Source organism: Ranitomeya imitator, chromosome 2, assembly GCF_032444005.1.
Source record: "Ranitomeya imitator isolate aRanImi1 chromosome 2, aRanImi1.pri, whole genome shotgun sequence".
NCBI lineage: Eukaryota > Metazoa > Chordata > Amphibia > Anura > Dendrobatidae > Ranitomeya > Ranitomeya imitator.
In genome coordinates this window covers 314,612,776-314,639,277 of record NC_091283.1, presented here as the reverse complement: position 1 = coordinate 314,639,277, position 26,502 = coordinate 314,612,776, and the positions used below count along the sequence as shown (strand labels likewise).

Below are 26,502 nucleotides of genomic sequence, written 5' to 3'. Positions count from 1 at the left end.
TGCACCCTCCCAATTGAGGTGCAGCCCGTCCCTAGCATAGAACCTGTAGCCAACTGAGAAGTCGGCCCAGTTCTCCAGGAACCCAAACCCCTCCTTACTACACCAATGCATGAGCCACTTATTAAAGGAACACTGTCACCTGGATTTGGAGGGAACAATCTTCAGCCATGGAGGCGGGGTTTTCGGGTGTTTGATTCACCCTTTCCTTACCCGCTGGCTGCAATATTGGATTGAAGTTCATTCTCTGTCCTCCATAGTACACGCCTGCGCAAGGCAAGATTGCTTTGTGCAGGCATGTACTACGGAGGACAGAGAATGAACTTCAATCCAATATTGCAGCCAGCATGCAGCCAGCGGGTAAGGAAAGGGTGAATCAAAAACCCCAAAACCCCGCCTCCATGGCTGAAGATTGTTCCCTCCAAATCCAGGTGACAGTGTCCCTTTAACCTCCCTAATTTCCCGTTGCCTCTCTGGTGTGGCACGTGGTACAGGCAGTATTTCAGAAAATACCACGTTGGAGGTCCTTGCTTTAAGCTTACAGCCTAATTCCCTGAAATCATCTTTAAGGACCTTCCACCTAACTCTCCCAATAATCTGTCTACCCAATCAGCGATGTGTCAGACTCGAGCGCCAGGCAGACAGCATACTGTTCGGTGATCTCTATCTTTGTGACAGTTTGCCTTATCTGTTCCCCTAATAATTGAGTACCCCACAACCAGTGCCTGTCTGGCTTGCCCTGCTCTCCTATTTCCCTCCTTACTGGAGCAGTCACTCCTCTGGCTTTCAGAGGACATGCCTGGCTGCAGCAGTGCTACCCCTGCACTGACACCCCCTCATCTGCCAACTTATCAAACTTATTGGGGTGAGCCAGATCAGGACTAGCCTCCCTGGCACTCTTCCCTTTACCCTGCCTTCTGTCACCCAGGTAGCTGCCTCGTTTTCCTGCAGCTCCATCCTACCATCCCCCCTCATCTATCCCATTGAGCTCAGTGAGCAGCAGACTCCTTTCCATATTGCCTGTGGATCTCAGTGTTGCCAGCAGCTCAGTTAGATCCAGAACCTGGGCTTCCAAATGTTCAACGTGCTCACATCTCACACAGCAGTATGCACCCTCACCCGGCTGCTCAAGGACTGCATACATGTGGCAAGACGTGCACTGGATGGCATTAACAATAGTGGAGCACATTTCCTAATGGGGATTGCTCTAGACAGAAAAGATAAGTACTTTCCTGCATGCAACCTCCGATCCTCACAAGATCTCCTTCTCTACTCCCCTCTTATCTCCTCTTCCCACAATCGCATACAAGATTTCTCTCGCGTATCACCCCTACTCTGGAACTCTCTACCACAACATATCAGACTCTCACCTACCATCGAAACCTTCAAAAAGAACCTGAAGACCCACCTCTTCCGACAAGCCTACAACCTGCAGTAACCACCGATCGACCAAACCACTGCACGACCAGCTCTGTCCTCACCTACTGTATCCTCACCCATCCCTTGTAGATTGTGAGCCCTCGCGGGCAGGGTCCTCTCTCCTCCTGTACCAGTTATGACTTGTATTGTTCAAGGTTATTGTACTTGTTTTATTATGTATACCCCTCCTCACATGTAAAGCGCCATGGAATAAATGGCACTATAATAATAAATAATAATAAGTAACCAAAATGTAGAGTATTAATAAAATGCAAATAGCATTTCAGTAATTCCTCCCTTGTAAACTCCCTGAATCCAAAGTCACTAAATCACAAGTCACACACTTACCGCCGGTCGCACTTACACTCCGGACACACTCAGCTCGTTCACACTCGCTAAGGGAGAATATTTAAAGAGGTTTTTTTTCCGCTTTAGCAGCTATCCAACCTACAGCTCAATGACTTCTGTACACCTCATACATACGGCTCCGCTCCATACACCTTGTACAAACACTGCTCCGCTCTGTACACACTCAGCTCCACTCCGTACACCTTGTATACATGCGGCTCCGCTCCGTACACATGCGGCTCTGCTCTGTACACACGCGACACCACTCCATACACCTCATACACTCGTGGCTCTGCTATATCCACACTGTAAACCCCTCCTGACCCCCAACACCATAATAACCAGCACAGCAGAGTCCTGCATACACTGAGGCCCCTGATCATGTGACCCCTGACTCCTCCCCTCCTGTGACCTCATCACAGGTCCTGTGCACACAGAACGGCCATATATGTGGAGTGCAGCTCTGCGGGTGAAGGTCGTTGCTGCAGGCTCCATTATTCTCTATGTGGAGTGCAGCTCTGCGGGTGGAGGTCGGTGCTGGAGGCTCCATTATTCTCTATGTGGAGTGTGGCTCTGCGGGTGGAGGTCGGTGCTGGAGGCCCCATTATTCTCTATGTGGAGTGCGGCTCTGCGGGTGGAGAGCGGTGCTGGAGGCTCCATTATTCTCTATGTGGAGTGCGGCTCTGCGGGTAGTGGTCGTTGCTGCAGGCTCCATTATTCTCTATGTGGAGTGCGGCTCTGCGGGTGGAGGTCGGTGCTGGAGGCTCCATTATTCTCTATGTGGAGTGCGGCTCTGCGGGTGGAGGTCGGTGCTGGAGGCTCCATTATTCTCTATGTGGAGTGTGGCTCTGCGGGTGGAGGTCGGTGCTGGAGGCTCCATTATTCTCTATGTGGAGTGTGGCTCTGCGGGTGGAGGTCGTTGCTGCAGGCTCCATTATTCTCTATGTGGAGTGCGGCTCTGCGGGTGGAGAGCGGTGCTGGAGGCTCCATTGTTCTCTATGTGGAGTGCGGCTCTGCGGGTGGAGGTCGGTGCTGGAGGCTCCATTATTCTCTATGTGGAGTGCGGCTCTGCGGGTGGAGGTCGGTGCTGGAGGCTCCATTATTCTCTATGTGGAGTGCGGCTCTGCGGGTAGTGGTCGTTGCTGCAGGCTCCATTATTCTCTATGTGGAGTGCGGCTCTGCGGGTGGAGGTCGGTGCTGGAGGCTCCATTATTCTCTATGTGGAGTGCGGCTCTGCGGGTGGAGGTCGGTGCTGGAGGCTCCATTATTCTCTATGTGGAGTGCGGCTCTGCGGGTGGAGGTCGGTGCTGGAGGCTCCATTATTCTCTATGTGGAGTGTGGCTCTGCGGGTGGAGGTCGGTGCTGGAGGCTCCATTATTCTCTATGTGGAGTGTGGCTCTGCGGGTGGAGGTCGTTGCTGCAGGCTCCATTATTCTCTATGTGGAGTGCGGCTCTGCGGGTGGAGAGCGGTGCTGGAGGCTCCATTGTTCTCTATGTGGAGTGCGGCTCTGCGGGTGGAGGTCGGTGCTGGAGGCTCCATTATTCTCTATGTGGAGTGCGGCTCTGCGGGTGGAGGTCGGTGCTGGAGGCTCCATTATTCTCTATGTGGAGTGCGGCTCTGCGGGTGGAGGTCGGTGCTGCAGGCTCCATTATTCTCTATGTGGAGTGCGGCTCTGCGGGTGGAGGTCGGTGCTGGAGGCTCCATTGTTCTCTATGTGGAGTGCGGCTCTGCGGGTGGAGGTCGGTGCTGGAGGCTCCATTATTCTCTATGTGGAGTGCGGCTCTGCGGGTGGAGGTCGGTGCTGGAGGTTCCATTATTCTCTATGTGGAGTGCGGCTCTGCGGGTGGAGGTCGGTGCTGGAGGCTCCATTATTCTCTATGTGGAGTGCGGCTCTGCGGGTGGAGGTCGGTGCTGGAGGCTCCATTATTCTCTATGTGGAGTGCGGCTCTGTGGGTGGAGGTCGGTGCTGGAGGCTCCATTATTCTCTATGTGGAGTGCGGCTCCTTGGGTGGAGGTCAGTGCTGGAGGCTCCATTATTCTCTATGTAGAGTGCGGCTCTGCGGGTGGAGGTCGGTGCTGGAGGCCCCATTATTCTCTATGTGGAGTGCGGCTCTGCGGGTGGAGGTCGGTGCTGGAGGCTCCATTATTCTCTATGTGGAGTGCGGCTCTGCGGGTGGAGGTCGGTGCTGGAGGCTCCATTATTCTCTATGTGGAGTGCGGCTCTGCGGGTGGAGGTCGGTGCTGGAGGCTCCATTATTCTCTATGTGGAGTGCGGCTCTGCGGGTGGAGGTCGGTGCTGGAGGCTCCATTATTCTCTATGTGGAGTGCGGCTCTGCGGGTGGAGGTCGGTGCTGGAGGCCCCATTATTCTCTATGTGGAGTGCGGCTCTGCGGGTGGAGGTCGGTGCTGGAGGCCCCATTATTCTCTATGTGGAGTGCGGCTCTGCGGGTGGAGGTCGGTGCTGGAGGCCCCATTATTCTCTATGTGGAGTGCGGCTCTGCGGGTGGAGGTAGGTGCTGGAGGCCCCATTATTCTCTATGTGGAGTGCGGCTCTGCGGGTGGAGGTCGGTGCTGGAGGCCCCATTATTCTCTATGTGGAGTGCGGCTCTGCGGGTGGAGGTAGGTGCTGGAGGCCCCATTATTCTCTATGTGGAGTCTGGCTCTGCGGGTGGAGGTCGGTCCTGGAGGCTCCATTATTCTCTATGTGGAGAGCGGCTCTGCGGGTGGAGATCGGTGCTGGAGGCTCCATTATTCTCTATGTGGAGTGCGGCTCTGCGGGTGGAGGTTCCATTATTCTCTATGTGGAGTGCGGCTCTGCAGGTGGAGGTTCCATTATTCTCTATGTGGAGTGCGGCTCTGTGGGTGGAGGTCGGTGCTGGAGGCTCCATTATTCTCTATGTGGAGTGCGGCTCTGCGGGTGGAGGTCGGTGCTGGAGGCTCCATTATTCTCTATGTGGAGTGCGGGTGGAGGTCGGTGCTGGAGGCCCCATTATTCTCTATGTGGAGTGCGGCTCTGCGGGTGGAGGTCAGTGCTGGGGGCCCCATTATTCTCTATGTGGAGTGCGGCTCTGCGGGTGGAGGTCGGTGCTGGAGGCTCCATTATTCTCTATGTGGAGTGCGGCTCTGCGGGTGGAGGTCGGTGCTGGAGGCTCCATTATTCTCTATGTGGAGTGCGGCTCTGCGGGTGGAGGTCGGTGCTGGAGGTTCCATTATTCTCTATGTGGAGTGCGGCTCTGCGGGTGGAGGTCGGTGCTGGAGGCTCCATTATTCTCTATGTGGAGTGCGGCTCTGCGGGTGGAGGTCGGTGCTGGAGGTTCCATTATTCTCTATGTGGAGTGCGGCGCTGCGGGTGGAGGTCGGTGCTGGAGGCTCCATTATTCTCTATGTGGAGTGCGGCTCTGCGGGTGGAGGTCGGTGCTGGAGGCTCCATTATTCTCTGTGGAGTGCGGCTCTGCGGTGGAGGTCGGTGCTGGAGGCTCCATTATTCTCTATGTGGAGTGCGGCTCTGCGGGTGGAGGTCGGTGCTGGAGGCTCCATTATTCTCTATGTGGAGTGCGGCTCTGCGGGTGGAGGTCGGTGCTGGAGGCTCCATTATTCTCTATGTGGAGTGCGGCTCTGCGGGTGGAGGTCGGTGCTGGAGGTTCCATTATTCTCTATGTGGAGTGCGGCTCTGCGGGTGGAGGTCGGTGCTGGAGGCTCCATTATTCTCTATGTGGAGTGCGGCTCTGTGGGTGGAGGTCGGTGCTGGAGGCTCCATTATTCTCTATGTGGAGTGCGGCTCTGTGGGTGGAGGTCGGTGCTGGAGGCTCCATTATTCTCTATGTGGAGTGCGGCTCCTTGGGTGGAGGTCAGTGCTGGAGGCCCCATTATTCTCTATGTGGAGTGCGGCTCTGCGGGTGGAGGTCAGTGCTGGAGGCCCCATTATTCTCTATGTGGAGTGTGGCTCTGCGGGTGGAGGTCGGTGCTGGAGGCTCCATTATTCTCTATGTGGAGTGCGGCTCTGCGGGTGGAGGCTCCATTCTCTATGTGGAGTGCGGCTCTGCGGGTGGAGGTCGGTGCTGCAGACTCCATTATTCTCTATGTGGAGTGCGGGTGGAGGTCGGTACTGGAGGCTCCATTATTCTCTATGTGGAGTGTGGCTCTGCGGGTGGAGGTCGGTGCTGGAGGCTCCATTATTCTTTATGTGGAGTGTGGCTCTGGGGGTGGAGGTCGGTGCTGGAGGCTCCATTATTCTCTATGTGGAGTGTGGCTCTGCGGGTGGAGGTAGGTGCTGGAGACTCCATTATTCTCTATGTGGAGTGCGGCTCTGCGGGTGGAGGTAGGTGCTGGAGACTCCATTATTCTCTATGTGGAGTGTGGCTCTGTGGGTGGAGGTCGGTGCTGGAGGCTCCATTATTCTCTATGTGGAGTGCGGGTGGAGGTTGGTGCTGGAGGCCCCATTATTCTCTATGTGGAGTGCTGCTCTACGAGTGGAGGTAGGTGCTGGAGACTCCATTATTCTCTATGTGGAGTGCGGCTCTGCGGGTGGAGGTCGGTGCTGGAGGCTCCATTATTCTCTATGTGGAGGTCGGTGCTGCAGACTCCATTATTCTCTATGTGGAGTGCGGCTCTGCGGGTGGAGGTCGGTACTGGAGGCTCCATTATTCTCTATGTGGAGTGTGGCTCTGCGGGTGGAGGTCGGTGCTGGAGGCTCCATTTTTCCCTTTCGCCACGACAGCACCCCACTGGAGAGAGGGATCCGCCCCGCAGGAACAGGAAACCTACCGAGAAATAAAAGGGGGCGGTCCGCCTCTCCTCCTCAGTTTTAGGTTTCTTGTTCCTGCGGGAACAATCCAGGAACGACAGGACGACTTCACGTACCTGGGCTAGCATGCCGCCTGTGCGTTGTCCGTGAGAACGGCAGGGGCTGCAGCTCAGAAGCAGCGTCGGGGGAGTTCCGTTAGACGGCTCCCTCCTCGGCTGGTGGATAGAGCAGACGGCCGGGTCCGGGGGGGGGCCGCCCGGCGTCTTCTCCTGCGTGCGGTGCGGCCAGGAGCCGGGTAAGAGATCCTCCATTGCGGTCCGGCGCTGAACCCCGGGCCGCGCATGCGCCGACCGCCGCAATACTGGCTACCCCGGAACTGAAGGAGCACTTCCGGGGCGCCTAGGCCGGATCTGGGGCGGGGGAGCCAGCGGCAACCCGCGCATGCGCATTGCGCAGCGGGGGGGGAAAAAAAAAAAAGGGCGCACTATTTAAAAACGCCCAGAAACAATAATGCGGCGATGCAGAGATGTCATCCCCAGGTGCCATGGACCCCACAGCTGGAGACCCAGTGCCCCCCACCAAAGATCACACCAAAGGATCCTCGGAGTCCGCTCGTAAGAATGACGGTTCCAGAACAGGATCTCGGCCTTCTGATCTGGTACTATTCGCTTCACTGGGTGAGTGTTTAAACTCTGCCTATTAAGCTGACGCTGTCTCCCTATTTCTCTCTCTCTTTTCTCTCTCTCTCGCTACTTATTACGCCCAGTCTAAAAAACGACAAAAGTCCAAGCATAAGGAATGTGCCTTGTGTAGCCAGCCCCTTCCGGACTCATACCCCAAAAAACTGTGCAAAGACTGTTTTAAGGAAACAACTCAGGGAGCGACAGTGTCCGTTAAGGACTTACGGGCCATTATTAGAGAGGAGCTTAAAAATATGACCCAGGAAAAACCGCGTAAAGCTAAGTCCAAAACACCAACACTTATGTCAGACTCCGAAAGTGACCAGACGGTACTGTCAGAAGCCTCCCTATTATTATCATCATCATCATCATCATCTTCCTCAGAAATCGAGGGGCGTTCATGTTTCCCCTTAGTGTGGACAACTTGGTAAAATCAATCCGCAATACCATGGGGTGTGAGGAGGTAAAGGGTGCGCAAACCACGCAGGAAATTGTTTGCGGGTTTGGCAGAGAGAAAGAGGAGATGTTTTCCGGTTATACCAGCGGTGAAAGCATTAATTAAAAGAGAGTGGGAGAAGCTGGATCAAAGAAGCTTTTTGCCCTCCGCGTCTAAACGTAAATATCCGTTTAGCGATGAGGAGCTCCTTACATGGACCAAAGTGCCTAAGGTCGATGCAGCCGTAGCTTCTACCTCCAAGCAATCCACTCTGCCTGTGGAGGATGCGGGACTTCTGGTCGATCCATTAGATCGCAAAGCTGAATCATCCCTTAAGCGATCTTGGGAGGTGGCTACAGGAATTTTTAAACCTGCAGTAGCCAGCACCTGCGCTGCCCGGTCAATGATCATTTGGATTGATCAGTTGGACCAGCAGATCGAAAATAAAGTTTCGAGAGAGAAACTTAGAGCGGCCATCCCCTTAATACGAGGAGCGGCAGCTTTTATGGCGGACGCATCTGCCGACTCTCTTCGTTTAGCAGCGAGATCCGCAGGTCCTGTGAACAATGCAAGACGCGCACTTTGGATGAAAAGTTGGAAAGGGGACGCGCAGTCTAAATCCAAAATATGCGCAATCCCATGCGAGGGTGAGTACCTCTTTGGCAAGACCTTAGATGAGATACTCAAAAAGGCAAAGGACAGGAAGAAAGCTTTCCCTGATTCCTCTATTCCCTTTTACAGGAGAGCCTTTAAGAGGAGACCGTTTGGTAGAAGGAGGCAAACGGATAGGTCTACAGCATGGACTGCTAAAGAGGACAGGCAAAGAGGTACCATGTTTAGAAGACCCAACCCCCCAAAAGACAATAAATTCTGAGGATATACCAGTAGGGGGCAGACTGAAATTTTTCGCCACCCAATGGGAAAAAGTAACATCTAGCTCGTGGGTTTTAAACATCATCCGAGATGGAATTAAACTACAATTCTCTCGCGTTCCCCACGAGTCATATATTCTAACATCCCTCAACTCGCCCGCACAACAGCAGGCTCTAGAGCTAGAAATTCAAACCCTATTATCAAAGCGGGTTTTAGTCCAAGTCCCCGAGGGACAGGAAGGCAGAGGATTCTACTCTCCCTTATTCCTGATTTCTAAACCTGACGGTTCTTTCAGGACCATCATAAACCTTAAAAAGCTCAATTCATTTGTTAAAAACCATACATTTAAGATGGAATCCATTAGATCCACTATAAAACTCCTCTTTCCAAACTGTATGATGGGGGGGCATTGATTTGAAAGATGCTTATTATCATCTCCCTATCCATGACAGATACCAAAAGTACCTCAGAGTAGCAGTGACAATCAACGGCGAGATTCATCATTTCCAATATACAGCCATGCCCTTCGGCCTTTCAACAGCACCGAGGATCTTTACCAAGATAATGCTAGAGGTGATGGCCTACCTTCGCCAAAAAGAAACCTTAATTGTTCCCTATCTGGATGACTTTTTGGTTATTGGAAATTCAGTTACTCAATGTGCTGATCGTTTGGCTCATGCAATTTCCTCTCTACAGGATTTGGGCTGGATAATCAATACCAACAAATCCAGACTCACTCCGCTATCCTGCCAGGCGTTCTTGGGGTTCCATCTAGACTCCGTATCTCAAAAGTGTCTCCTGCCTCAGGTAAAAATACTACTGATCAAACACAAAGTCCTAGCGGCGATAAACAATCCACGTATATCCCTAAGACAAGTTATGTCCTTACTAGGATCTCTTATCTCTTGTATACCTGCGGTAAAATGGGCTCAACATCATACCCGTACACTGCAACACCAGATTTTACCTAAATGTGAAAATAACCTTATCTCAGGAAGTTTTAACTTCCTTAACGTGGTGGCTGAATTCAGACCATTTAATGAGTGGTGTTCCATGGATAATAACACCATCTCATACCATAACCACGGACGCCAGTCCTCATGGATGGGGCGCTCATATGGGGAATGATTTTTGCCAAGGGCTTTGGAACATGGAGGAAAGCTGCTATTCCTCTAATGTTAAAGAATTAAATGCAGTAAAATACGCCTTATGCCATTTTCTCCCACAGCTACGAGGGAAAGACGTCAGAATCCTTTCCGACAACACCACCACAGTGGCGTATCTAAACAGGCAAGGAGGCACGCGATCAGAGACTCTGATGTCTTCTGTTACAGAAATCGTGAATCTAGCGGAAAGTCACCTATCATCCCTTACTGCACTGCACATAAGAGGGGAAAACAACCAGCAGGCAGACTTCTTAAGTCGACACACCATGAAACAAGGAGAGTGGTGCCTAAACCAGCAGATTTTTCGGGATATAGTATCCCTATGGGGTCAACCTCAAGTAGATCTCTTCGCCACAAGAAGAAACAAAAAAGTCCGGAAATTTGCCTCCCTATCTCTAGCGGATCATCCGGACATTCTGGACGCTCTCCAAGCCCCTTGGCAGTTCAGTCTAGCATATGCTTTTCCGCCGATCATACTGCTGCCCCAAGTCATTCACAAAATCAGAACCGAAGGAGCGAGGGTGATACTAATAGCTCCATTCTGGCCCAAGAGACCATGGTTCTCGTGGCTGCAAACCATGTCGGTCTCAGATCCTTGGGTCCTCCCCTCAACACCCAATCGTCTCTTCCAAGGTCCGTTTTTCCACCCTCAAGTGGACAGTCTACATCTCAGGGCCTGGAATTTGAGAGGCAGATGCTAAAATCAAGGGGGTTCTCGGAGGGATTGATAAACACGCTCCTCCAGAGTAGAAAACCTTCCACTACAAAAATTTACACAAAAATATGGAAGAAATTCCTACAATTCCATACATCTTCAAACACCTCAGAAATTCCGATAGTCTATCCTGGAATTTCTTCAAAAAGGGAGAGAACTAGGTTTAACTGCAAACACCTTAAAAGTTCATGTTTCAGCACTAGGAGCTCTCTATGGCCATAACATTGCGGGAATAGATGGGTATCCCAATTTATTACAGCCTGTGAACGGATAAATCCAGTTAATATACCTAGAGTTCCTCCCTGGGATCTAAACTTAGTTTTACAAGCCCTAACAGACTCTCCATTTGAACCAATAGATTCAATACCAATCAAGATACTATCACTAAAAACGGCCCTCTTGGTAGCACTGACTTCAGCCAGGAGAATCAGTGACATCCAAGCACTCTATAGATCCACCTTTCCTGCTAACTTTTCAGGATAAGTTGGTCCTTAAACCAGACCCTTCCTACCTTCCCAAAGTAGCTAAGACATTCCATAGGTCTCAGGAAATAATCTTGCCCACTTTCTTCAGTAATCCTTCCACTCCTGAAGAACAAAAGTAGATGTTAAGAGTAGTGTTAAAGTACATTGAAAGAACCTGTAGCTGGCGACAGTGTAGGGCTCTGTTTATTTCCTTCCAGGGTCACAAGAAGGGTCATGGAATAACGAAAAGCACGTTATCCCGGTGGATCAGAGATTCTATCAGACTGGCCTATTCCGCGAGTAAAGAAAACCCTCCGGAAGGCATAACAGCGCACTCTACCAGAGCTATGGCATCCTCCTGGGCAGAAAGGGGAGAGGTCCCAATTGAGACTATATGTAAGGCGGCAACTTGGTCAAATCCCTCTACATTCTATAATCACTATAGGCTTGACCTATCGTCAACTTCTGACCTAGACTTTGGCAGGACTGTCCTCAGCACGGTGGTCCCCCCCTAGGTGATGGTCTCTGTAAGATCTAAACAACTAATATTTGATTACCAGAGGGATTAATCATAAATGTCTCACAGGTATCCACTCTATTTATTTAAAATTTAACCTTTATTAGACCTTAATACATATAATAATAAACAACACACCAAGCACCACGAGAAAGAAAACAACCAGGGGTGTGCCTACCCCTACACTGGCCTAGCTGACCTTACCTATTTGCGGAGGTTGGCACCCTAAAAACCTGCGCAGTGGCGCCCCCGCTCCTCGACGGCTCTCCCTGCTCACCCTATAGGGCCCTATAGTGGCAGGAGGTGACAAAGATGATGAATAGGCAGGTGAGAAAGAGAAGAGGTATAGATCTAATCAATAGGTGTATAGACTGATTCTAATGTATGCAATCGTTAATTTAGTCCTCAGGTGGAGATGTTAGATCCTATTTGCAATTACCCTCAATATATATAGTTAGAATAAACAGTTGTAATAGATAGCTAAATCTTCCAGTGAATATACTAGATGGTGATTGTAGTGAACCTAATAGATTTCACTGATGTAGCCCATCATAATGGCTAAACTAATATTTCTGATATAACACCTATACACTATAATTATAGCTATCTATTTTATTAAAGTGATGTATCTACAGATCTTGATATATCTACAGTATGCAAATCAATGTCAAGGACGTACACATTATTAGTCTATATATACCTCTCTCCTAGTGGTATTAATATTTTAATATTGGACAAAGGATATAATGGTTGTCCTAAGTTGCCATTTGACTGTGATTGTTTAATACAGTTTTTAGGGTGGTTGGTGTGTTTTTTTGTTTTTGTTCTGTCTTTATTAGATAAGTTGATTTTCCTGGCCTATGTATATATATTAATACCACTAGGAGAGAGGTATATATAGACTAATAATGTCTCCACCTGAGGACTAAATTAACGATTGCATACATCAGAATCAGTCTATACACCTATTGATTAGATCTATACCTCTTCTCTTTCTCACCTGCCTATTCATCATCTTTGTCACCTCCTGCCACTATAGGGCCCTATAGGGTGAGCAGGGAGAGCCGTCGAGGAGCGGGGGCGCCACTGCGCAGGTTTTTAGGGTGCCAACCTCCGCAAATAGGTAAGGTCAGCTAGGCCAGTGTAGGGGTAGGCACACCCCTGGTTGTTTTCTTTCTCGTGGTGCTTGGTGTGTTGTTTATTATTATATGTATTAAGGTCTAATAAAGGTTAAATTTTAAATAAATAGAGTGGATACCTGTGAGACATCTCTGTAAGATCTCCAGTGGGGTGCTGTCGTGGCGAAAGGGAAAAAGCCGGATTACTCAAAGGTAATACTCTTTTAGTGAGTCCACGACAGCACCCTATTATATCCCTCCCTATATTAATATAGTACTTACTATTGACTAAAATTCTTTTAATCATATATGAGCAAATAAGTTTGAAAATGAAATAAAATTATATTTGCCTAATACTGGCGGTCCTCCGGGTACTCTGAAATCAAAACTGAGGAGGAGAGGCGGACCGCCCCCTTTTATTTCTCGGTAGGTTTCCTGTTCCTGCGGGGCGGATCCCTCTCTCCAGTGGGGTGCTGTCGTGGACTCACTAAAAGAGTATTACCGGTGAGTAATCCGGCTTATTCTCTATGTGGAGTGTGGCTCTGGGGGTGGAGGTCGGTGTTGGAGGCGCCATTATTCTCTATGTGGAGTGCGGCTCTGCGGGTAGAGGTCGGTGCTGGAGGCCCCATTATTCTCTATGTGGAGTGTGGCTCTGCGGGTGGATGTCGGTGCTGGAGGCTCCATTATTCTCTATGTGGAGTGTGGCTCTGCAGGTGGAGGTCGGTGCTGGAGGCTCCATTATTCTCTATGTGGAGTGCGGCTCTGCGGGTGGAGGTCGGTGCTGGAGGCTCCATTATTCTCTATGTGGAGTGTGGCTCTGCGGGTGGAGGTCGGTGCTGGAGGCTCCATTATTCTCTATGTGGAGTGCAGCTCTGCGGGTGGAGGTTGGTGCTGGAGGCTCCATTATTCTCTATGTGGAGTACGGCTCTGCGGGTGGAGGTCGGTGCTGGAGGCTCCATTATTCTCTATGTGGAGTGCTGCTCTGCGGGTGGAGGTCGGTGCTGGAGGCTCCATTATTCTCTATGTGGAGTGCGGCTCTGCGGGTGGAGGTCGGTGCTGGAGGTTCCATTATTCTCTGTGGAGTGCGGCTCTGCGGGTGGAGGTCGGTGCTGGAGGCTCCATTATTCTCTATGTGGAGTGCGGCTCTGCGGGTGGAGGTCGGTGCTGGAGGCTCCATTATTCTCTATGTGGAGTGCGGCTCTGTGGGTGGAGGTAGATGCTGGAGGCTCCATTATTCTCTATGTGGAGTGCTGCTCTGCGGGTGGAGGTCGGTGCTGGAGGCTCCATTATTCTCTATGTGGAGTGCGGCTCTGCGGGTGGAGGGATGTGGAGATTACTGGGGGCATCTAGTGGGTTTGGATCAGGGAGAACCTTCTGAGTGGCCCCATAACCAGGTAACCCTGATTACACCATGGTGGCGCCCCCTTCTCTCGGGTGACACCGTACACTTGTATGGGGGCGAGTGAGCAGAACCTCGCTACCAATCCTAGATTTTCACTTCCCCTTAGAGTAACACGGGGCCGAGTCCTGTGTGAGGTGTTATTGCATACCCCTCGGCTGTGTACATTAGCGTCGTACTTGGCCCGTCATACTGTGGAAGCGTCGCACAACGGGGGCAGCGGATGCATTTTTCCAACGCATCCGCTGCCCCATTCTGAGTTGCGGGGAGGAGGGGGCGGAGTTCCAGCCGCGCATGCGCGGTCGAAATGGCAGACACAACGCACCAAAAAAAGTTACATGCAACGTTTTTTGGTGCCGGCGGTCCGCCACAACATGACGCAACCGTCGCACGACAGTTGCGACGTGTGGCAATGCGTCGCTAATGTTAGTCTATGGGGAAAAAGCGCATCCTGCAAGCAATTTTGCAGGATGCGTTTTTTCTCCAAAACGACGCATCCGCTGCCCCATTGTGAGTTGCGGGGAGGTGGGGACGGAGTTCCGACCGCGCATGCGTGGTCGGAAAGGGCGGACACGATGCTCAGAAAAAACGTTGCAAGCAACATTTTTTTGTTCGGACAGTCCGCCACAACACGACGCAACCATCGCATGACGGTTGCGACGTGTGTCAATGCGTCGCAATGCATCGCTAATACACGCCGTTGTGCGGCGCTTCCACAGTATGCGTCGGTACGTTGGCCCGATGCACTGCGACGGGCCGAGTACGACGCTAGTGTGAAAGTAGCCTAACTCACCAACTCCTTGGTTTTCTTTACATTTAGATCTAGACAGTTAGTCTGGCACTAATCCACAAAGTCAGAAACCATCCGTCTATATTCCTCCCCCCCACCGGCCCCCCACAATGCCCCCTGCAATCACTGAGTCATCTGAGAATTTTAGGAGGTAAAGGCCCCTTCACACTAAGCGACGCTGCAGCGATACCGACAACGATCCGGATTGCTGCAGCGTCGCTGTTTGGTCGCTGGAGAGCTGTCACACAGACAGCTCTCCAGCGACCAACGATGCCGGTAACCAGGGTAAACATCGGGTAACTAAGCGCAGGGCCGCGCTTAGTAACCCGATGTTTACCCTGGTTACCATCCTAAAAGTTAAAAAAATCAAACGCTACATACTTACCTACAGCTGTCTGTCCTCCAGCGCTGTGCTCTGCACTCCTCCTGTACTGGCTGTGAGCACAGCGGCCGGAAAGCAGAGCGGTGACGTCATCGCTCTGCTTTCTGGCTGACCGACGCTCACAGCCAGTACAGGAGGAGTGCAGAGGACAGACGGCTGTAGGTAAGTATGTAGTGTTTGTTTTTTTTTACTTTTAGGATGGTAACCAGGGTAAACATCGGGTTACTAAGCGCGGCCCTGCGCTTAGTTACCCGATGTTTACCCTGGTTACCAGTGAAGACATCGCTGGATCGGTGTCACACACGCCGATCCAGCGATGTCAGGAGGAGTCCAGCGATGAAATAAAGTTCTGGACTTTATTCAGCGACCAACGATCTCCCAGCAGGGGCCTGATCGTTGGTTGCTGTCAGACATAACGATTTCATTAACGATATCGTTGCTACGTCACAAAAAGCAACGATATCGTTAACAATATTGTTATGTGTGAAGGTACCTTAAAGGGACACTGTCACCTGAATTTGGAGGGAACAATCTTCAGCCATGGAGGCGGGGTTTTGGGGTTTTTGATTCACCCTTTCCTTACCCGCTGGCTGCATGCTGGCTGCAATATTGGATTGAAGTTCATTCTCTGTCCTCCATAGTACACGCCTGCACAAGGCAAGATTGGATAACCATAGTGGGCATGTATTATGGAGGACAGAGAATGAACTTCAATCCAATATTGCAGCCAGCATGCAGCCAGCGGGTAAGGAAAGGGTGAATCAAAAACCCAAAAACCCCGCCTCCATGGCTGAAGATTCTTCCCTCCAAATTCAGGTGACAGTGTCCCTTTAACAAAAATCTGATTTATACTGAAAGTCAGCTGCATACAATGTGAAGAGGAAGGGCGACAGCTCTGTACCCTGAGGGGCTCCAACACTGCTCCATACACTGCCAGATACCACCTCCCCCATCCTTACAAACTGCGGCCTGTCCGTCAGGTAGTCGTTTATCCAGTTCACCAACCCCTCATCTACAGCCATATCAGTCAGCTTATTACGTAGTAAGGGAGGCTGTAAGGTATTGAAAGCACTTGAGAAGTCAAAGAACATGGCGCGCACTGCAGTTCCATCATTGTCCAAGAATGAATGTACTGTGTGGATGTAGGAGAACCTACTGAAAATAATCTCTATACAGAGACCAGCACTGATATTACCGCCATATGGTGACATATAGTGATAAATCTCAGCCCTGCAGAACATACTGTATAGGAGATTACAGCACAGTTACAGATGGTGAATTACAGCTGACGTCTTTTCCATCTGGCCCAGACAGACATGACAACTTCTCCAGCCAGAACTCCTCTGCAGAGATTAAACCAGACATATCTGACTTCTCACATTTCCAGCCTCGTCCCCATCTATTCCCAACCTGAAGAACCTCCTAATCCTGCCAATACCCCAGTACTGAGCTGCTGCTGCCGTATGTGTCCCTATTACTGTGCCTACTATGTGGTACTGTGTGCCCTCTAGATCAGGCCTGGGCAAAGTCCGAGACAGCCGTGGGCTGTAAATCAGAGGTTCACGGGCCGCCCGGTGCCTGCCTTCTCGCTGTCTCCATGTGCGGCTCTGTGCTGCACCCGCCGCTGATTCCTTTGGTGGAGGGGCCTCCGGCCACTTCCTCCACCAATCAGCGTGTGAGAGAAGCAGAGCACCAGGGAACGGGACCGAGGTGAGTATGTGGTGTTTTTTTTTTTTCTCATGTATGGGCTGTTTGGGTGGGCATGGAGAGGCTATGGGGGTGTGACATGGTGCAGTACACATGGGGCGACATGGTGTTGCATATGGAGGCTACAATACTGCATATGGGGAGGCTGTGTGGGGCTCTGTTATGTTTGCTAATGACAGGTGTTATGAAGGCAATCCAGAAACACAGTGTGCTTAGCGATCAGAGCGCACACAGTGATCTGACAAATACCCAAAAATACAAGAACGAGCTCTGAGACGTGGAAACTCTGTAGACTGCACACCTGATCCTATCCTAAACACAACTAAAAGCGGCTGTGGATTGCGCCTAACAACTACCTAGGCAACTCGGCACAGCCTAAGAAACTAGCTAGCCTGAAGATAGAAAAATAGGCCTGACTTGCCCCAGAGAAATTCCCCAAAGGAAAAGGCAGCCCCCCACATATAATGACTGTGAGTAAGATGAAAAGACAAAACGTAGGGATGAAATAGATTCAGCAAAGTGGGGCCCGATATTCTAGGACAGAGCGAGGACAGTAAAGCGAACTTTGCAGTCTACAAAAAACCCTAAAGCAAAACCACGCAAAGGGGGCAAAAAAAACCCACCGTGCCGAACTAACGGCACGGCGGTACACCCTTTGCGTCTCAGAGCTTCCAGCAAAACAAAAGACAAGCTGGACAGAAAAAAGGCAACAAAAAAAACAAAAAAGCACTTAGCTATACAGAGCAGCAGGTCACAGGAACAATCAGGAGAAGCTCAGATCCAACACTGAAACATTGACAAGGAGCAAGGATAGCAGCATCAGGCGGAGTTAAGTAATGAAGCAGTTAACGAGCTCACCAGAACACCTGAGGGAGGAAGCTCAGAAGCTGCAGTACCACTTGTGACCACAGGAGTGAATTCAGCCACAGAATTCACAACAGGGCTCATGCAGTATATGGGAAGGCTGTGTGGGGCTCATGCCGTATATGGGGAGGCTGTGTGGGGCTCATGCAGTATATGGGAAGGCTGTGTGGGGCTCATGCAGTATATGGGGAGGCTGTGTGGGGCTCATGAAGTATATGGGGAGGCTGTGTGGGCCTCATGCAGTGTATATATAGGGAGGCTGTGTGGGGCTCATGCAGTATATGGGGAGGCTGTGTGGGGCTCATGCCGTATATGGGGAGGCTGTGTGGGGCTCATGCCGTATATGGGGAGGCTGTGTGGGGCTCATGCCGTATATGGAGAGGCTGTGTGGGGCTCATGCAGTATATGGGGAGGCTGTGTGGGGCTCATGCAGTATATGGGGAGGCTGTGTGGGCCTCATGCAGTGTATATATAGGGAGGCTGTGTGGGGCTCATGCAGTATATGGGGAGGCTGTGTGGGGCTCATGCCGTATATGGGGAGGCTGTGTGGGGCTCATGCCGTATATGGGGAGGCTGTGTGGGGCTCATGCAGTATATGGGGAGGCTGTGTGGGGCTCATGCAGTATATGGGGAGGCTGTGTGGGGCTCATGCAGTATATGGGGAGGCTGTGTGGGGCTCATGCAGTATATGGGGAGGCTGTGTGGGGCTCATGCAGTATATGGGGAGGCTGTGTGGGGCTCAGGCAGTATATGGGGAGGCTGTGTGGGGCTCATGCAGTATATGGGGAGGCTGGGTGGGGCTCATGCAGTATATGGGGAGGCTGGGTGGGGCTCATGCCGCATATGGGGGAGGCTGTGTGGGGCTCATGCAGTATATGGGGAGGCTGTGTGGGGCTCATGCAGTATATGGGGAGGCTGTGTGGGGCTCATGCAGTGTATATAGGGAGGCTGTGTGGGGTTCATGCAGTGTATATAGGGAGGCTGTGTGGGGTTCATGCAGTGTATATAGGGAGGCTGTGAGGGGTTCATGCAGTATATATAGGGAGGCTGTGAGGGGTTCATGCAGTATATATAGTGAGGCTGTGATTGGTTCATGCCGCATATGGGGGAGGCTGTGTGGGGCCACGCCGCATATAAGGGGCTGTTGGGGGCGCTCATACGATATACAGTGGGGGCTGTGTTCGGGTTCAAACGACATAGGCTACTTTCACACTAGCGTCGGTACGGGGCCGTCGCCATGTGTCGGCCTGACGTACCGACGCACGTCGTGAAAGAAATGCACAACAGGGGAAGCGGATGCAGTTTTTCAATGCATCCGCTGCCCCATTGTAATGACCGGGGAGGAGGGGGCGGAGTTTCGGCTGCGCATACGCGGTCGAAAATGGCGGACGCGACGTATAAAAAAAAAAAAAAAAATTACATGGAGCGTTTTTTTGTGCTGACAGTCCTCCAAAACACGATGCTCGTCGCACGCATATATAGGGGATGTCGGCATTCTTAATTCTGCTCAATATTAACCCCTTTACCCCCAAGGGTGGTTTGCACGTCAATGACCAGGCCAATTTTTTACAATTCTGACCACTGTCCCTTTATGAGGTTATAACTCCGAAACGCTTCAACGGATCCTGGTGATTCTGACATTGTTTTCTCGTGACATATTGTACTTCATGATAGTGGTAAAATTTCTTTGATAGTACCTGCGTTTATTTGTGAAAAAAACGGAAATTTGGTGAAAATTTTGAAAATTTCGCAATTTTCAAACTTTGAATTTTTATGCAATTAAATCACAGAGATATGTCACACAAAATACTTAATAAGTAACATTTCCCACATGTCTCCTTTACATCAGCATAATTTTGGAACCAATTTTTTTTTTTGTTAGGGAGTTATAAGGGTTAAAAGTTGACCAGCAATTTCTCATTTTTACAACACCATTTTTTTTTTTAGGGACCACGTCTCATTTGAAGTCATTTTGAGGGGTCTATATGATAGAAAATGCCCAAGTGTGACACCATTCTAAAAACTGCACCCCTCAAGGTGCTCAAAACCACATTCAAGAAGTTTATTAACCCTTCAGGTGTTTAATAGGAATTTTTGGAATGTTTAAATAAAAATGAACATTTAACTTTTTTACACAAAAAATTTACTTCAGCTCCAATTTGTTTTATTTTACCAAGGGTAACAGGAGAAATTGGACCCAAAAAGTTGTTGTCCAATTTGTCCTGAGTACGCTGATACCCCATATGTGGCAGTAAACCACTGTTTGGGCGCATGGGAGAGCTCGGAAGGGAAGGAGCGCTATTTGACTTTTCAATGCAAAATTGACAGGAATTGAGATGGGACGCCATGTTGCGTTTGGAGAGCCACTGATGTGCCTAAACATTGAAACCCCCCACAAGTGACACCATTTTGGAAAGTAGACCCCCTAAGGAACTTATCTGGATGTGTGGTGAGCACTTTGACCCACCAAGTGCTTCACAGAAGTTTATAATGCAGAACCGTAAAAATAAAAAATCATATTTTTTCACAAAAATTATATTTTTGCCCCCAATTTTTTATTTTTCCAAGGGTAAGAGAAGAAATTGGACCTCAAAAGTTGTTGTCCAATTTGTCCTGAGTACGCTGATACCCCATATGTGGGGGGGAACCACCGTTTGGGCGCATGGGAGGGCTCGGAAGGGAAGGAGCGCCATTTGGAATGCAGACTTAGATGGAATGGTCTGCAGGCGTCACATTGCGTTTGCAGAGCCCCTAATGTACCTAAACAGTAGAAACCCCCCACAAGTGACACCATTTTGGAAACTAGACCCCCTACGGAACTCATCTAGATGTGTTGTGAGAGCTTTGAACCCCCAAGTGTTTCACTACAGTTTATAACGCAGAGCCATGCAAATAAAAAATATTTTTTTTTCCACAAAAATTATATTTTAGCCCCCAGTTTTGTATTTTCCCAAGGGTAACAGGAGAAATTGGTCCACGAACGTTGTTGTCCAATTTGTCCTGAGTACGCTGATACCCCATATGTTGGGGTAAACCCTTGTTTGGGCACACAGGAGAGCTCGGAAGGGAAGGAGCACTGTTTTACTTTTTCAACGCAGAATTGGCTGGAATTGAGATCGGACGCCATGTCGTGTTTGGAGAGCCCCTGATGTGCCGAAACAGTGGAAACCCCCCAATTATAACTGAAACCCTAATCTAAACACACCCCTAACCCTAATTCCAACGGTAACCCTAACCACACCTCTAACCCTGACACACCCCTAACCCTAATCCCAACCCTATTCCCAACTGTAAATGTAATCTAAACCCTAACCCTAACTTTAGCCCCAACCCTAACTGTAGCCCCAACCCTAACCCTAACCCTAGCCCTAACCCTAACCCTAGCCCTAACCCTAGCCCTAACCCTAGCCCTAACCCTAGCCCTAACCCTAGCCCTAACCCTAGCCCTAACCCTAGCCCTAACCCTAGCCCTAACCCTAGCCCTAACCCTAGCCCTAATGGGAAAATGGAAATAAATACATTTTTTTTATTTTTCCCTAACTAAGGGGGTGATGAAGGGGGGTTTGATTTACTTTTATAGCGAGTTTTTTAGCGGATTTTTATGATTGGCAGCCGTCACACACTGAAAGACCCTTTTTATTGCAAAAAATATTTTTTGCAATACCACATTTTGAGAGCTATAATTTTTCCATATTTTGGTCCACAGAGTCATGTGAGGTCTTGTTTTTTGCGGGACGAGTTGACGTTTTTATTGAAAACATTTTTGGGCACGTGACATTTTTTGATCGCTTTTTATTCCGATTTTTGTGAGGAAGAATGACCAAAAGCCAGCTATTCATGAATTTCTATTGGGGGAGGCGTTTATACCGTTCCGCGTTTGGTAAAATTGATAAATCAGTTTTATTCTTCGGGTCAGTACAATTACAGCGACACCTCATTTATATCATTTTTTTTATGGTTTGGCGCTTTTATACGATAAAAACTATTTTACAGAAAAAATAATTATTTTTGCATCGCTTTATTCTCAGGACTATAACTTTTTTATTTTTTTGCTGATGATGCTGTATGGCGGCTCTTTTTTTGCGGGACAATATGACGCTTTCAGTGGTACCATGGTTATTTATATCTGTCCTTTTGATCGCGTGTTATTCCACTTTTTGTTCGGCGGTATGATAATAAAGCGTTGTTTTTTGCCTCGTTTTTTTTTTTTTTTCTTACGGTGTTTACTGAAGGGGTTAACTAGTGGGACAGTTTTATAGGTCGGGTCGTTACGGACGCGGCGATACTAAATATGTGTACTTTTATTGGTTTTTTTTTTTTTATTTAGATGAAGAAATGTATTTATGGGAATAATATATATATTTTTTTTTTCATTATTTTGGAATATTTTTTTTAATTTTTTTTACACATTTGGAAAATTTTTTTTTTTTACTTTTTTACTTTGTCCCAGGGGGGGACATCACAGATCAGTGATCTGACAGTTTGCACAGCACTCTGTCAGATCACTGACAGGCTCTGTGAAGCCACCTCCCTCCCTGCAGGACCCGGATCCGCGGCCATCTTGGATCCAGGGCTGGAGGGAGCAGGGAGGGAGGTGAGACCCTCGCAGCAACGCGATCACATCGCGTTGCTCCGGGGGTCTCAGGGAAGCCCGCAGGGAGCCCCCTCCCTGCGCGGTGCTTCCCTGCACCGCCGGCACATCGCGATCATCTTTGATCGCGGTGTGCCAGGGGTTAATGTGCCGGGGGCGGTCCGTGACCGCTCCTGGCACATAGTGCCGGATGTCAGCTGCGATAAGCAGCTGACACCCGGCCGCGATCGGCCGCGCTCCCCCCGTGAGCGCGGCCGATCGGCTATGACGTACTATCCCGTCCAGGGTCAGATAAGCCCAGGGCACCTCGACGGGATAGTACGTCTAAGGTCACAGAGGGGTTAAGTTATACTATTAATATTGATAAAATTATCAATAATATAATATAATATATCTATACTTAATATTGAGCAGAATTAATTTCGACCTATTGGTTCGGCCTTTCACAATGGTCGCAGTCTCTCATGTGGCCCCTCGGGAAAATGAATTGCCCACCACTGCTCTAGATGGTGAACCAAACCTTTACACTATAGTAATGCCCTCTTCTCGCCTAGAATGTAATAATGTTCCCTGTGTGCCCCTCTGACACCATAACCAGAGTGCCCGTATAACAATAAGTGCCCACTTAACATTTAGTAATGTCCAGAGTCTCCCCCTTGTTGAGCTCCCCTCTCCACAGTATGATGCTCTCTTAGGCTGGTTTCACATTTGCATCTGTGTGCGCAGCGTTTCATCCGCATAGATCTGGTGTGTCGTGCATATATATATTTAACATGGTGTACACAAGGACATACGTTCACATGCTTTGCGTATGCTTTTGTGCATGCATCGTTTCGCGGTGTGCAGCGGGGCGTTGCGAACGCAACATGTTGTATTTTTGGAGGTGTCAAATATTGAGCAATCGTCCGCATGTGGACAATTACAGATGATTGCTTAAAAAACACATTACTGTCTATGACAACGCATTGATATTCAAGGACATGCGTACGCATGCATTCGAAACGCAATGCGTACTTCACACTAATCATGTCCAGGAAACGATGTTACCACCTGCAAAATCAGTGATGTATAAAAGGGGGTGTGGAGACAGGTAGTCCATTACTCTCAAGACTCTGGACAGAAACACAAGACTAGTTGTCTCCTGATCTATATCCCCCCCCCTTGAGGAAGCGACAGTCACGCTCGCAAAACGCTTGTCGCCGTCAGTGGTCGCCCCCTGGACTGGACTGAATCGGAGATACTATTATGGGTAATTTACTCTTTATTTATTCTATGTTTTTTTTACATTTCTCTGAACAGCGCTGTATTGTGAGAGACGTGTGATGTCTTTTCAGTCTAGATTATCCATATGACCTGACTTGAATTACGCTGTTACCTTTGTCCCACTATATGTGGGGTATGTGCTGACGATTTCCTTACGGTTAAATTTAATGGCTATATATACTGTCCATTTGGACATCATCTTCAGTGCTGCATCATATGTGTCCAGGTTGGCGGCCACTTAATATTGTCACCTTTAGGATCAAATTCTTAACCATATGAATGTAATATTTAATTGAAATTGTATTTATTTATATATTTTTTTATCATGTTTTTGGTACTAATAAGTAATATTGTTTTTAATATATGAAGACTCATATTCTTCTATTTTTTCAATTGTCTCCTGGTGCTGTGATCTGTCCTGGTGCTTCTGTCTCTGGTGCTGGCGACTCTCCTGGTGCTGCTGTCCTGGTGAGGACAACACTGTCTATGTAAGTATAGAACCTTTGAAAATGTCTGTCTCTGTTATTTATTTATTTATTTATTTTTTTGGTCCTTTAGACTGGTTGTCTCCTGGTGCTGCTGTCTCTGCTGCTGGCATCTGTCCTGGTGCTGCCACCTGTCCCTGTCCTGTGCTGCCTGCTGTGCTGTTGGACTACTGCCTATAGTGTAAGTATCGGTGTCCTTTTTTTTGGGGGGGGGGGGAGGGGGGATATGGGGCGCTACATTGTGTTTGGCTCTTAACAAGCTTAAATTTTGTTTTATTTTTTTTTTCTGTAGAGTTCCACTCGACTGCTGCCTGCTCTTCAACCATGTCCTCAAGTGAAGAGGTGACGGCTTCCCAGGGTGGACATGACCCCGATTATGTAATCACATTTGCTATACTTATTGGTATGTATTGACTGGCAATACTATACATGTGTTAAATCATCTCACATAGGCGTGATCTAGAAATAAACTGACCTCGACCATGGTACAATTTAAAACCAATATTTTATTAGAAAAAAGTTTTTTTTAAAAAAAAAAACAAATGTCTACTTTTGTAAGAAAGGATACTGGACCACAAAGGAGGGACAAATCTGCCATAGGCTTATCGCAAACATTGGACTGACATACATATATGCATATTGCCTATCAATATATAGCCTTGTAAATCCATTAAATTTATTATATAAGAGGGAAGAGCATGTCTGCCTAGGTGCATACACATAAAGGTAGCTAATCGCTGATTCTCCCTATGGTATGGCAACCAGTCCACCCTCCTAAAATGGCATATCTATAAATGTATAAAAAGTGTACCTGATAGTCAGTCACATGCTGATAAGCCACGGCGTCCCACTGCCCCGACGCGCGTTTCACACTGCTTCTTCAGGAGGCGTGTCAGGGCAGGGGATTAGCCGGCTTAAATATAATGGATTTACAAGGCTATATATTGATAGGCAATATGCATATATGTATGTCAGTCCAATGTTTGCGATAAGCCCATGGCAGATTTGTCCCTCCTTTGTGGTCCAGTATCCTTTCTTACAAAAGTAGACATTTGTCTTTTTAAAAAAAAAAAAACTTTTTTCTAATAAAATATTGGTTTTAAATTGTACCATGGTCGAGGTCAGTTTATTTCTAGATCACGCCTATGTGAGTTAATTTAGTTTATGGTACAGAGTCCCCCGCTAGGAGGGACGTAGTGGATATTATTGAGCCAAAATTGTGGATATATACTGTGTTAAATCATGCAATATCTTTACAGGTACCTCGGGCTTATGTGTCTCATGAGCAAATACGAGGTGTAAGTATTCTTTTCATCAGAGTTGTAATTGATTTTTGTTTCATTTTTACTTAAAATTATTTTGTTTTATTGGATCTATAGGTTCCACAAAGGGAAGAAGCCAAACTGGACATTGAAAACGAGCAACTAATTCACCTTGTGGTACACCCGTGATCGTCAGCACTCCGACATTGCTGTGATTCGACGACTCTGGGAAGAAGTGGCCAGATCGCTGCATGATCGGGACCGTGTCACGCCACGTATCAGAAATGATTTTGGTAAGTATTTGAATGTGGTGTCATGCACCAGTGAAACTGTAAAGGTAGGTCCATTGTTTTACAATTACCGTATTTTCCGCTTTGTAAGACGCACTTTATGAAATGGGGGTGCGTCTTACAAAGCGGATATACCACTTACCGTTACAGGCTGGGATGAGGGGGTGTCCGCCGCCGCTGCGGCCTGTCGCCGCCCGCCACCGCTGCTGCCCGCCACCGTTGTCACCTCGCCCGCCACCGCTGCTGCCCCGGGTGATGCTGGAGGCTCTGGTGCTGCGGGGGGCTCTTGCGACTTTTTGTGAAAGACCAGAGCCCCCCGGCAGTTCGTCCATGCGTTCCTGTATGACTGACTCCGGGAAAATGTCCGCCGGAATCTCGGGAGATGAGATTTCAGCGCTGAGATCTCATCTCTCGAGATTCCGGTGGCCATTTTCCCGGAGTCAGTCATACAGGAACGCAAGGACAAAGTGTCGGGGGGCTCTGGTCTTTCACAAAATGTCGCCAGAGCCCCCCACAGCACCGGAGACAGCCCTGCAGCACCGGAGCCCCCCTGCAGACCCCCTCATCCAAGCCTGCAGCACAGGAGCCCCCCTGCAGACCCCCTCATCCAAGCCTGCAGCACAGGAGCCCCCCTGCAGACCCCCCTCATCCCAGCCTGCAGCACCAGAGCCCCCCTGCAGACCCCCCCTCATCCCAGCCTGCAGCACAGAAGCCCCCTGCAGACCCCCTTGTAATGTATAAGAATTAGATCTGTCTCTTTAAGAAAGCAAGGGCGGGAGTTGAGTAGTTTCAGTTTCAGTTCTGGCCTGAGGAGGAAATCTTATGCTGCTGTTATGTTGTATGCTGGAGGAAAAGAGAAGAATAAAATACAGATAAAGCTTACTCTCTCTTAAATTCCTTACACCATGTGGACATTACAACTGGCGACGAGGATGGGATTGAATCACCTGCTACTGTGAGTACTGACCCCTGCTTTACTGCTTCACACGCC

The 26,502-nt window shown here is 49.2% G+C and overlaps 1 protein-coding gene across 1 annotated transcript in view; it reads left to right on the top strand.

Moving 5' to 3' along the window:
* The first annotated feature begins 23,123 nt into the window (after positions 1-23,123).
* Positions 23,124-26,502, top strand: part of LOC138663424 (oocyte zinc finger protein XlCOF6-like) — a 394,108-nt gene continuing 390,729 nt past the window's right edge. The window contains exons 1-4 of the mRNA XM_069749626.1: positions 23,124-24,140; positions 24,252-24,362; positions 25,219-25,257; positions 25,339-25,514. Of these exons, the coding sequence (XP_069605727.1) occupies positions 25,473-25,514 (42 nt within the window). The 5' untranslated portion in view covers positions 23,124-24,140; positions 24,252-24,362; positions 25,219-25,257; positions 25,339-25,472. The remainder of the gene's footprint in view (positions 24,141-24,251; positions 24,363-25,218; positions 25,258-25,338; positions 25,515-26,502) is intronic.